The following is a 13,097-nucleotide window of genomic DNA, read 5'->3' on the forward strand; positions in this document are numbered from 1 at the left end:
CCCACTGCCAGAACAGAGCTTGTTTGATAAAGACTGAGAACAGGAAGCTAGTTATAACACTGCACACGTTACACAGCAGGAGACGTGGCTGACGCAAAACTGGCCTCCAAGCATGAACCAGGAGTCATTGAATAAATATTCAAAGCGTCTTTCAGTTGTTAGAGAAAGAGCAGGGTTAAAATAAAATCTCTCTCCCTCTCTCTCTGCTTGACTGGCGACAGCTTTGATGTAAAGGCTCACGATGCTGCAAGCCAGGAGAGGGCGGACACGGGCCCAGGAGCTGGCTTCTCGCCGCGGTGGCTTTGGTCCATTTCACGAAGTAGTTGGCCAAGATCCGTTAGCCCCAGGCCCTCAGAAGCTGAAGACGTCATCCTGCTCGGTACCACCACTATCAGGCTTGTCCCAGTCAACAGGTGAGAGGCACTGGGCATAATGGATGTCCTGGGCTGTCAGTCCAATGTCCAGGACTTGAGGGTTTGTCCGAGATTGGGCCAGCCTGGAAGGCAGAGTTATGTGAGCCAAGGACCCAAGCACCAATCCAGCCCAGCCAAAACCAGGGGCAGACATGAAAGGGCCCTAGGAGGGGATGCCAGGACATATGGGTCAGAGAAAAATGTCTCATGTGGCAGGGGAGGCACAGTTTCTGACCACAGAGCCTATGCTGAGGGTCAAACAGCTCAGAAAACCGTGGCAGCCAATGGGCATTTTCATCACAGAAGCCAGAGCAGCCACATATGCCAGGACTGTGAGGACATGGCCAGGAGGAGAAAGGGCAATGCTGGGATGGGGAGTGTGTGGCACGGATGCCTTACTGTGGGTAGAAAGACACAGGTCAATCAATATAGGGATGGTCAAAGTCTAAGTGCCTAAAAAAAAGGAGGCACACCAAAATGTCCATAAGAATAGCAGGGAGCCAAGTAAATGACAGCCTGCACCCTTAAAAACTGCTAGGCAGTCAATGAACACAGTGTTTATAAGAAGTTTCTAACAGCCTTGAGAAATGCTTTTAATATATTGATGCTAAGTAAAAAAATCAGGATTCCAAAAGGCACATACAAGGAGCTGATCAATGCAGCAGAGGAGGGGAAGTGTTATGTGTAGGATTAGTATAAACTAACCCAAAAAGTCTGGGCTGTGGAATTATGCGATGGTACTATTTTCTGTTTAATGCTTTGCTGATTTTCAAAATTGGACAAAATACTTGAATAATCTAGAAAAGCCAATGGAAGATCCTGTAAGGTGAAGGCTGTGGTCAGCAGGTGAAGCAGGGAAGTTGCTGTGAGGAACAAGTCCACTTTGCCCGGGCTGGGCCTCTCCTGCCCTGACAGCAGTGGACGAGGAGGTGGGAAGTCAGGTAAGGCTCTGTTTCCATCCAGCATCCGCACCATTGGCTCTTCCTCCAAAGCCCCTGATGCAGGAAGATTGCAGGGGGCTACGAAGGTCCCAAGGGGAAAAGGGAGGTTGACAGACTAGGTCTAACACAAAACTCTGAGCTTTCCAGGACAAAATGTCCCTCAGCTGCAGCCTTCTTGGTGGCAGGTATGTCCCCAAGCTAAAGGTAGCCATGGCTACAGGGATGGCCCCTGGGGAAAAAGGAGAACGCCACCACCCTCAAGCTATATGAAAGAATCTCCTCTACGTAACAATCTCGAGGCTTAATTAAGCATTGCTTTCTCCTTGTCCCTGTTCATAAATGCAGAACCTTTGGAGAAGGCAAAAGCTGCAAAAAAGCCAATTTCTAAAGGCTACATACGGCAGGTGGAGGAAGGGAGAATCAACTTAAGCAGCACAGCATTTAGCACAACCCAGACTCTCGCTGAGCAGCCATTAGGAATAGTTTTTGATTCAGCTGCAAGAGCTTTTAAGAGACCTGCCGGCCACTGTCAATAGACAGTGAGCTCCCTAGCTCTGGGGGTATTCAAGCAGAAAGGATGGAAATTCCTGCTCTGGAAAAAGACTGATTCTCATACTGGCAAAGGGCCCCAGGGGGAAAGGGCAAGCTGGAACAATCCTCAAACTGGAGGCCCTCCCTCTTCCCCCTCTTCCTCTCCCCTCCCCATTACCTTGAAAATGCTTCATCCAGGCCGTCCTCCAGTTCCTTGAGGGAAACAAAACAGGAAATACGACCCTAAGGGGGAGCTCACACTCACAGGTGAGCTGTCCCCAGGGATTCAGGCCACATGCGTGAGTGGGTGGGTGCTGGAGAAACAGAAACAGGCAGGCCTCCCTCCGGCCTGGCTGCCACCATCACCACCACTGCCCATGGACGTGGAGAGTGGGTGTGGAGTTGTGGTGACCTAGGAGAGGGCAGACATCACAGAGCATCTGGAGGCTAGGATGGGCTTAACTTCCAGCTCTACACAGGCCACCTCAGAGAGTTGGGGCAAATCACTGTTCTCTGAGACTCCCATAAAATGAGAGGGCTGAATCAACTATGTGATTTCTCCAGTTTTCCAATTCTAAGAGGAAGAGGGTGTGGAGAGAGTTTCTGGCTTTCATCTACTTCCAAGAGTCGAATTCTAGGCTCACAAGGGAGGGCTAGCTGGTGACAGGAAGCCCACAATCTAGGTTGAAAAATGAGAGGTGAGGTTCCCACCATGACCTCCTATGAGGATGGGCAGGTGGCTCTCAGATAGCAGAGAACACATGGCTGCCTTGCTCATGGGGTCTGCTAATAGCCAGAAGGATAAATATGGTTTTCCTGGAAAAGTCAAGTCCTTCAACATTCATATTCTGGAAAATAAAGTAGCCATGATGAGTAAAATAACATGTGATCTTGCATGGATCCTGAACCAGAACAAGGACATGGCGCTGGTAGGACAGATGAGAAAATGTGACCAAGGTCTGGAGATGAATAGCACTGTATCAGTGCTGATGTCCTGATTTTGGTAATTTTAATAGTTACGTAAGATCTTAGCATCTAAGGAATTTGGTGAAGCTGAGAAGGAGTTCTTTGTACTAAAGAGTTTTTGCAACTTTAAAAAAAGTCTGCAATTATTTCCAATTGAAAATTAACAACTCTTTTAAAGACACCAACAAACCAATGCAAGCAATGGTCTTCTGTCTGAGTGGTTCTACAGGAAGAAGTCACATCCTTGCTGAGGAGAGGAAGAAGCTGAGACACAGAGAGGTCAGGGGGCTTGCCCTCAGTCACACAGCAAGTCAGGGGCCATGGAGCTGATCGCTCAAGTTCATGGATTCTAATTCAGAGGGCTGAGGGGGATGGGTGCCAGGATCAAATTATGCCCACGCCAAGAACAAGGGAGCCTTTGGCTGTCCTGTGGTGGGCAGAGCCACGGATGCTCAGGCCAAGAAGCTGGGCATTGTGAGGAGACAGCTGTGTGAGGAGCCAGGACTGTTTGGGACACAGTTCTGAGTTCAAAGGGAACATTGTTCACCCCCTACCCTGGGCTGCTGTACTGGGTCTGGCCCTCCCGGGGACCCACGTGTGTCAGGAGGGCTGGGGCCTTGGAACCACGGGCTTGTCCAGAGATCAGGCTGAGGCTCAGGGCTCTCCAGGCCACCTGACCACTCACCCAAACAACACTGTTGCTGTTCAAGGTCTGAGTCCTTGGTGCCTCGTCCACATTAGGGGTGTTGGCGCTGACTGTGGACAGTGGGGCCTTGGTCGTCTCTTCCAAGTCCAGCAGGTTCCCAGTAGCAACCACTGCAAGGGGTCCAGTCAGGTGTGTCAGTGGGAGAAGAATCTCTTCTGCCACCTCATCATCTAGGTCATTTTAGTCTCCTGGGTTGTCCTGGCACCTCATTTGGCAGGGCCCCAGAGAATGAGCCCAGAACCCCTCTGGTATCTCCCCAGCATTGGCTCACAGTATGAGAACTTCCCCATTAACAGCTGGGTTTAGGCTGCAACTTTTATAGTCATAAAAGTGGTTTTCTAAGAGATCATACAACAGGATGTAAAGTGTAGCTGAGAGATGAATAGAAATGGACATGTACAGAAGCACATACACCAAAAAAGCACCTTTTCTCTTTATCCATAATTTTTAAATTACCTATAATAAACATGCATTACCAATTTTAAAACAAAAAACCAAGAGTCAGTCCCAGCCCAGGAGGGAGTGAGGGCCTGAGGGGAGGGCAGGACTCAAGGTGTAGAAATGACTCACAGCTCTTCAGTGAGGGGGTGCAGTCATGGTGGGCCCCACCTGGGCTGTCCCCTTTCTCTTGGTTGGCTTTCTCCCTCTTCTCCTTCTCTGTAGGATAAGACAGAGCATGTCAGATCCACCGACCCCAACCCTCTGTCCCAGCCATTACTGGGAGGGGTGAGTACTAGGTCTCCAGCAGGGAAGAAACACCTCACAGATTTCATTTAATCTTCCAAGCACCCTTGGGGAAGGAGACTGCTAGTCCCTTTTTCAGGTGGGGACACTGAGATTCAGTGACAGTACCTGTCCAAAGTCAATATTGGGTAGTGATGAAAGAGTTCATCAACATCTGACTGGAGGCATACCTTCCCTCACCCCAGTACTACTTGCTGCCTTTCTCCCCATCCCCTGCACCACCACCCCTCCCAGTGCGAAGAATAACACTTACCTTCCTTGGACACCTGCCAAAACTCAAAGGCAACTTTGAAGGCTTGAGCTACCGTGAGGGTGACAGCCTGTGCCTGAAAAACAGGAAGTGAGGTCGGGACGGGGTGTTGAGTCAGTGGGGTACAGCACCCATCACCTAGAGGGCCTGGGCCTGCCTACACCCCTGAAGATGTGGAGGGCTCCATCCCTGGCTCTTGCATGATGGGTGGAGGCAGTAGCCTGGCCTCTCCCAGGTCACCAAAGCACCCAGACTGTAAGAAACCACACCGTCCTCAGGCAGCCGGGGCCCTATGTCCCCCTCCTCTACCCCTACCTAAGGTTCTGCATGGCCAGCAAACAGTGGTCCCAGCCCCATACTTCCCAAACAGCTGTTCATCTCAACATTTTCTCCTGCTTCTCCATGCTAAATTAAATTAACTTTGAGGGCCACTTCCTCTGAGAAGCCCTCTCTAATTATCTGATAACTTCACCTGCTAACAGCCCTTGGAACCAGAAAAATGAAGCTTCCTGGAAGGGCCCAGGCACTGCCTGGATGAGCCACAACCAACGTGAGCTGGGCAATCCCCAACTTAAAATCCAACTGAAATGGCACCACCTCTCTAGTGTCCACAGCACCGGGTTTTCATAGTTCCACCCAGCCCACTCCCCTGGCCTCAAACACATGTGTCATTAGCGAGCACGTTCGGATCACCCTCATGTGTGTGCTCTCTTGGGCACGAGTCATGTCTGAACACCTCTGCTCCCCAATACAAGGCACAGCTCTCCAGGGGTGCCAACAATGCCAACAGAAACAAACGTGTCTGAGGGGCAGGTCTCCTGGGACTGATGCTTCACACTCCAGCCAGAACAGACACCTCACCCACACACCTCTCAACCCCTCCTCTCTCCACCTTCCCAAAGTGACTCCAGTTCAGGGTTAATCAGCTCAGCCTCAGGAAGCGAAGTCGAAGTCGTGGAGCTTACAGCTGTAGTCGGAAGTAACACAGAGCTTCCTTGGGAAAGCCTGGCCCGAGAAGAAAGCAGCAGTCTAACTTTCAAGTGTACAAGTTCAGGCCTAACAAGTCTCAGCTCCGCTCCATTCCTCTCTGCCAGACTGTGAGATTTGAGATGTGAATTCATGGCTACTGCCTTAAAAATTCTCTTTTTAAAAAAATGTCTTAAATCCCTAAACAAGCTGACTGATCTATGCCAATTAAACTTCTCAAAGTATAAAATCTCATTTGAATGTCTCCGTCATTTACATTTTTGATGGAAGTATGGGTGCTTTATGGCAAAACTTAAATATGGTAATTAAGTATAAAACTCCTCACAGCTGTTTACAATTTAAGCTGTCACGTCTGAATCAAGTTTAATAGACTCAGTTACCATTGAGAATTGCCCATGAACTAAAAATATGGGCTAATTACTAGCCCGAGTCAGATCACTATACACCAAAGCAAGAGCTGGTCACCCAATATGGCAGGGATACGAAAACATCATTCGTTTTTGCCCCTGGGAAATCTAGGGGGCACTAGCTTGATATTGTTTTTGCACCAATCTCCTTATTCATTTGCATACATTCCCATCCTTTTGCCCTGAAGTGCCAAGCTGAAAGATAAACCAAATCTAACCTGAGATGCGGATGTGTGCAGGTGGCTGCAAGCCCAGACTGGCAGGAACAAGAGTGGGGTGACCCTGCTTCCTGAGGTGCAGTAATCCGGCACCGGGGACTGCTTAGGCCTGCACACCAGAAGGCCCTCCTTCCTCTACACCCTAGAGTCGGTGCTCATGTCTCACTGAGGGCCTGCAGCCTGTAGTCAATTCTACCTCATCACGTTTCTCAAGGCCTTGTCTTGTTTCCACTCACCAGGCTGCTTGACCCTCACAGCAACCAGGTCTAATTAAGGGCTGCAGACCCTGGGACCCTGATGCTGGGAACTCAGCCTGGTACTTAAATCAGACCACATGCTTCCTGAAAGTCAATGTTTCAGAAGAGTCTTAACACCAAACTAGTACTCTAGAAACAGGAAATGGTCACATGGGAGAGATCAGTCTGGCCCGAGAGAGGCTGTGGCCCTCAAAGAATTCAAAGGGCTCTACTTACTGCCAGTTCAGACTCAGCTCTGCAACCTTAAACACTGGCCCAAAACTCTACCTTCATTCCAGAGCTCAGAGGGTGCAATGAGTCTCCTAGCTGAGCAGATAGAAACAGACCATTAATTTGTAAACAGTCTTACCCTGTCATGTCAAACAGGAGCCACTAGAAAAGGGGGATTAGGCTAGGTAACTTTGAGTTGAATTTGTGACTGGTCAAAAAAAATCCCTTTGGAAGCTTTTTACTCCTGACCTTGAGTGGGCCTCATATCTGAGGAATATGGAGACTCCAGACCTTGAGCACAGGAGTGAGGGCTATGTGAACATCCAAATTCAAGGCCCCTGCAGGCTGGGTCCACCTTGCCCCAAAAGACTCCAGTGACATCTAATTCCTCAAACACCAGCCAGTGTTTCATTTTCTTTCTTGGTATGTTTGCACGTGTTACTTCCTGTGTCTGAAGTGCACTTACCTTTCACCACTCCCAGTCCTTTCAGCCTGGCCAGTGCCTACTCATTACCAGCCCTTTAAAGTCTGACTCAGGACTCACAAGGACTCCTGCTCCTCTAAGCCTTCCTGATCTCTCAGGGAGACTGAATAACCTCTACCCTCCACTAAGCCCTCTACATTCCAGTTACTGAGCCGGGGCTCCCACTAACCCCCAAGGCCCCAGGGGCTACAAAGGTGTGACAAAGCAGCAAAGGTCTATAGAGATACTTCAGCAGGTGAACTGTACAACTTAGGACACCTATTTTGTCTCTAACTCCTCCTTGGAAACGTCCAGAATGATCTGAGCATCTCAGGATTTTCAAGTGAACCTGGACTCAGCTGAGGCCTTGGGAAGCACAGAGCACTCCTCTCCTACTTAATCGTCTATGGCCTATACTAGGCGGGGCTGTAACTGAGTCGGTTCCTTGAAATAGGGCAGTCAGGTAAGGAGAAGGAGGAGAAGGAGAAGGATGAGCCACTAACCAGCCCCTAAACACAAAGAACATGTGAAGGTAACAGGAGGGTGTCTAGCAGGAGCCCTTCCCTTGCCCACTCAGGGTTCTATGGCCAGTCTCCAGCACCGGATGCGCTGTTTTACTTAGCAATAACCTCTTGGTCTGCAGACAGACCAATTTCTTCCAGATCTGTCTGAAATCCCTTGGCTCCAAGTCAGCAGCTTCTTTGCCCCAGGTCCCCCATCCCAGAGAAAGCCTCTGCATCTTAGAAAACGTCTCTGACCCAAGGCCCATGCTGTGCAGCAATCTGGCCTTAGGCCAGCTGTCCCTGCCCAGTGCCTGCTCTGGTCAGTGGGGAGGAAGAGATAACAATAGAGACATAATGAGCTTGTATTTTTAAGTCTGTGAGGCCTCATAAGAGATAAAGCCAAGGGTTACTGCCTGTGGAAATAAGACTGTCACAGAAGAGCCCACTAGGGCTCAGTGCCTTGAGATGTCAGGAGGCCTGGGTGAGTGATCGGTGACATTGAGTCTGTAAGAAAGAAACAAGGTGCACAAAAGAAATTAGGGCCTTTCAGAATAACCCCAGAGGGTACTGAGGAGGCCACCTTGATCTACTCACAGGCAAGGAGCCAGAGGAGAGTCTTATTCAAAATCACACAGCATATCAGCCAGGATTTGTCTGCCTTACCCTGCAGTGCTTTTTTCATGATACCTGTGGGGGGCTGGACTATGAGCCTCAGAAAGACATTTAAGTACTAAACCCTAGACCTTGTAATTGTTACATTACATGGCAAGAATCTATAGATATGATTAAATTGAAGTTTATTAGATTAGAAGACTCTACTAGATAAAGTGTTGGGCCTGACGTAATCACAAGAGTCCTCATAAGATGGAGTAGGCGGGTCAGTCAGAAAAGGAACCAGTCCAAGTGGATAAAACTAGAAGATGCTATGCTGCTGGCTCTGAAGACAGAAGATGGGGCCACAAATGAAAAAGTCAAGAAAGCTTATCTTTCCTGAGAGTCTCCAAAAGGAATTCAGCCCAACTGGTCCATTCTGGCCTTCTGCCTCCAGAAAGAGTTTGTGTATATCACTAAATTTGTGGCAATTTCTTATAGCAGCAACAAGGAAGATGTGTACATCTATCTAACATGTGCCTTAATGGGGGCAGGAAGCCTAAAGGGCTGCTTACAGATGTCCTGATGACAGGGAATAGGGAAGACCTTGTCTCCTAGGCTCCAAGGACTCTAGGGTGTGGGGACCAGGGCTCTAGGCTCTGTACAAAGAGATGAACAGATGCCAAGACTGAGTCAACAAATGGCAGGAACTTCCTCCCAAGGAGAATGCTCAGATCTCAGGGCCACAAAAGGAAACACTTCAACTCCAAAAATTGATCCCTTTGGTTCCTCAACAGAAAGCTCAGACAAACAAGCACCTGAGGTCCCCACCTGTCCCAGCTAATGTGGTCAAGAGTGGGGCAAGTAGTGGAGGGAGGGTTCTCAGCTCTTACAGTGGACCTCACAGTCATGCAGGAAGGGAAGGTACATGGGTTTAAGCCCTTAGCCCCTCACTGGCTGTCACCTTCAGCAAGCTCTCTGGCCTCTATGAGTGAAACAACTCAGTCACAAAAGGATAAATACTGAATAATGCCACTGTTGTATAACAGGACTGAGGTTGGCAGGAAACTATGAAAAGAGGGGATAAATAATATACACTGCATTGAAACTGATGAGGGGAAGAACTGCTTAAAAGGAATATATGATTAGGTATTATTTGTATGACAACAATCCAGAATAAGAGCTGCATGGTAAACTGGATGGGGGTGGGGGTGGGGAACTGTTCAACAATGAAAGAATTTTTTTTTCCCCAAAGGGAAAAGAAAACTGGGGAAGCAGGGAGGAAAATGTGCAAGAATGAATGAATAGAAACCCAAGTGCTCTATAACTTTCATTAAAATCTCAATTAAAAAAATTTTTAAAAAGAAAACCAGAAGCAATAGAGACGTAACTGACCCATTTTGACGAGGTATTTTAAGATAAAACCATAAAGTCTAGCACTGTAATAGGCAGACAATAGATATCAAAACAAAACCTCATTCATTTCCCTCTGCTCTGGCCACAGCAAGTCAGTCTTCTAAGGGCCCTTGTCTGTGCCTCACCCTGGACCCCTCTGATCTCCAGTTTAATCCCTCTAAGGGATTAGTCCCTCCAGGCACTAATCTCTACAAGGCCCCACACCTTTATCCTATACTAATGATGCAAACCTGTATCTGCACAGTAGAACTGTTCTAGGGTTTCAATGCTGCGAGCCTTGGAAGTAGATCTCTTTACTCATCTTCCGAGGTGCCTTTGGATGAGTTCTGCCAACCAAACAGTTTAAATCCAATAAATCTGTTGTGGGAAGGAAGGAGCCCCATGGGTAAGGCAGAAGCTGAGGTCAAGATGTGCCCACAAGCAGACCCACCTGCCTAACCAAACTCTACTACTTAGCCCTCAGTGGTCAGAACTCTCTTGGGGTTCAAAGGGATTTTAACTTTTGAGAAAGTGATTGTCATCTACAGGTCCTGCCTCCTTCACCTTCAAGGGCAAGGTCATCAGGTCCAGGCCATCACTCCCCATCCAGCCCTTTCCCCACTGACCATCTTCCGCTTGGTGCAGAGGAAGGCATGGCACTCAAGATTCTCGTTGTGCTGGCTCTGGGCGATGTATGCAAACACCTTGTCGTGCATCTTGTCTGCTGTGCAGTAGGAGATCCTGAAAGGCAAGCAGTGTCACTAGGTCCTGGCACAGAGATCTAACACGTTCCCTGAGTTCCAGAAGGCTTGCTCTCCTATAGGAGAATACCCAATTTAACCCTATAGTGGTCTATCCCCACCAGGGCACCAAGGAAGTTAGGAAACCAGTTATTTGCTGCCAGGTAGCCTCAAACATAATCCGACTCCCCCTGCCCTTCAGATGTGAGACAAGACATCTTTTACAGAAGTCAACATCAGGAAAGGAGTTCACTCCATCTCCTGGGACAGTAAGTTTGGTGCTCTGAATTCTGCCTTCCTTCTGTCTAGGTGCTATCTCTCATGCTTCATAGCACAAGGCTATCACAGAAGGACTGTGGATGATGCTGCAAAACTCAGCATCTGGGTAAAAGCAGAAAGGAAAAGATCAGCAGAAAAGAACTTCCCCATCTCTTCTCTCCCATATGGAGTCTGTTCTAGAACAGTAACAGTAATACAGCCCTAGCTGGATAACAGTCAATGTACCAAGAGCTCACAGTGAGCGCCTCATTCAATTCTTACAGGCACCCACTGAAATGGGTTTATTATCATCTTCAGTTTCTAGAGTAGGAAACTGAGGTTAAATGTCTAAGATCTCAAGCTGACAGCAATGCTGAGACCTGAACCCACCTGACTGTAACTACTGCCATACTGACTCTTCAGAGATTGCACTGACTGACTGAAAGGGGAAAGAGGACAGTGCTCTGCCTCATCCATGCCCCAGTCCAGAGGGCAGAAGTGTTCCAGGCAGGCCACAGTCTCGGCTCCGCCTGCACTCTCAGTCTTCTTAGCTTCTTCTACTTCTCTGATCTCTCCACAAAACTCCAAATTATCCTGGGAATCTCAAACAGGAGAAGTACTGACAGCCCAAAAGTGAAGCAGGAGCTTGGTAGGCTGGCTCCCTCTTCCCAGTGGCCCAAGCTTTGATCACAGGCTATCTCCAAATACTACCAGTCCTTGGCATTAATCAGCCAGACTTTGATATTATTTAAGATCCAATCTCCTCTTCTCAGAGACTTTCCCAGATATTCTAGGCAAAAATCTTCCTTCTTTACCTCATACTCCATCTCCTATTTCTTTCCTAGTTGTAAGAAGCTGCGCTGTAATCCCAAAGAGACGTTCAAATTCACCAACTGCTCTGTGGGAGAAGGATGGGCCGTCACCTCCCAGATTTACTGCCTCTGAAAATCTTCTGGAGGGTCAGCTATGCATCGGAGCCGACTCAATGGCAAACTACCACCACAATCCTTTCCATTGGTAGCTCTCATGGCCAAGTGGTGAGGAGCTGTGCTGCCAACAGAAAGGCCGGTAGTTTGAATCCACTAGCTGCTCCATGTGAGAAAGATGTGCAATCTCCTCTCATGCGATTTGTTGTTATATACTGATGTACTGTCAAGTTGGAACTGACTCACAGCTGACCCTCCAGTGGGTTTTCAGAGGCTATAAATCATATGGGAAGAGACTGCATATCTTCCTCCTGCAGAGCAGCGGGTGGGTTTGAACCATGTGCTTTAAATTTACAGCCTTTGAGGAACCCTGTTAGAGGGTCAGCTATAAGCTGGTTCCAACTCCAAGGCATTTATCAACAATAACATTTCTTCTTAGACTGAATGCTTCTTGAGGGTGGGAGATGAATTCCTCATACAGGACAGATTGCAACAGAATAAACGCTTGGAAAATGTTGGGTAAAGAAAGGCTGACTCTTTAAACCTGAGAGCAGAAGAACTAGATGGTGTCTGACTACCAGTAGCCATCATTCTGGCCAAAGAAACAACAGAAGAGACAGTGGAGAATGAAATAAAAACGTAGAAAATGTAAATTCCTTAAAAAGAACAACTAGACTGAAAGAACTCAGGAACCCTGAAACAGTCACCTTAAGATAAACATTGAACATAGACGCAAAGCTATCTCAGTGGGCCATCCTTTAGCCAGGCAACAGTAGTGTGCTTCCTCAAACAACAAGCTGGGTGAAGTCAGCATTAATCCAAAAGCAAAGGTGAGGAAGTTAGGAGGGAAAGGGAAGCTAGATCAATGGAAACAGAGCAAACAAAATGAAAACAATGAAAATACATTGTGAAAACTGTGACCAACAGCATGGAATAATATTTGCAAAAATTTTTAAAGGGGAACTTAATCTGCAATGTCAATGTTACCTAAAATATGATCAAATACTATTAAATTTTCCAAAAGAAAAAAAGACTGAATCACAAAGGTGAGAGGAAGACACTAGCCAGACACTCTGATCCCTCCCTCACCTCAGCTTCCAAACTACATCCAGAACTGGCACACTCTCTGGCCAGCTTAGCCACCTGCTTGGGGAAAAGGCAGCAAAAGGAACAGGTGGAAAACCGGGCCTGCTGGACTGAGCTCAGGCCTGGGTGTCCTGATTCCAGCTGAGCCACTATTGTATCATGAACCCTATGCAATCCCCCTGGACCTTAGCCTCTCCATCTGTAAAGTAGACGAAGACTATCCTTTCCAGCTCTGAAATCTTACAACTGACCAGCCATGTGGTAGAAGTGGCCAAAGGCTGAGCCCTACCTCCCTGGGAACAGGAATCCTATTATCAAATCTGTCTACATCATGGTCTTAGACCCTGCCGGAGGCCTCTCTGGGACATCTGGCCAGGTGTCCAGAGCTGGGCTTTTGTACTCACAATGGAAGGAAAAGGCAGTGACTCTGCAGAGCCCTGGTCTAAGCCTAGCTCTGTAGCAGGTGGTGGGGACAATGAGTTCCAGGGGCCTAGTGAGACCTCAG

The 13,097-nt window shown here is 48.1% G+C and overlaps 1 protein-coding gene across 1 annotated transcript in view; it reads right to left on the minus strand.

Moving 5' to 3' along the window:
* Window positions 1-351: 351 nt before the first annotated feature.
* LDLRAP1 (low density lipoprotein receptor adaptor protein 1) overlaps window positions 352-13,097 on the minus strand; it is a 34,890-nt gene continuing 22,144 nt past the window's right edge. The window contains exons 4-9 of the mRNA XM_006883504.1: window positions 10,209-10,323; window positions 4,555-4,627; window positions 4,128-4,214; window positions 3,537-3,667; window positions 2,064-2,098; window positions 352-496 (exon numbers count right to left, since the gene is read on the minus strand). Coding sequence (XP_006883566.1) covers window positions 352-496; window positions 2,064-2,098; window positions 3,537-3,667; window positions 4,128-4,214; window positions 4,555-4,627; window positions 10,209-10,323 — 586 coding nt within the window. The remainder of the gene's footprint in view (window positions 497-2,063; window positions 2,099-3,536; window positions 3,668-4,127; window positions 4,215-4,554; window positions 4,628-10,208; window positions 10,324-13,097) is intronic.

The sequence above is a fragment of the Elephantulus edwardii genome, unplaced genomic scaffold (assembly GCF_000299155.1).
Source record: "Elephantulus edwardii isolate Elephantulus edwardi_28Jun2011 unplaced genomic scaffold, EleEdw1.0 scaffold00028, whole genome shotgun sequence".
In the NCBI taxonomy this organism is placed as follows: Eukaryota; Metazoa; Chordata; class Mammalia; order Macroscelidea; family Macroscelididae; genus Elephantulus; species Elephantulus edwardii.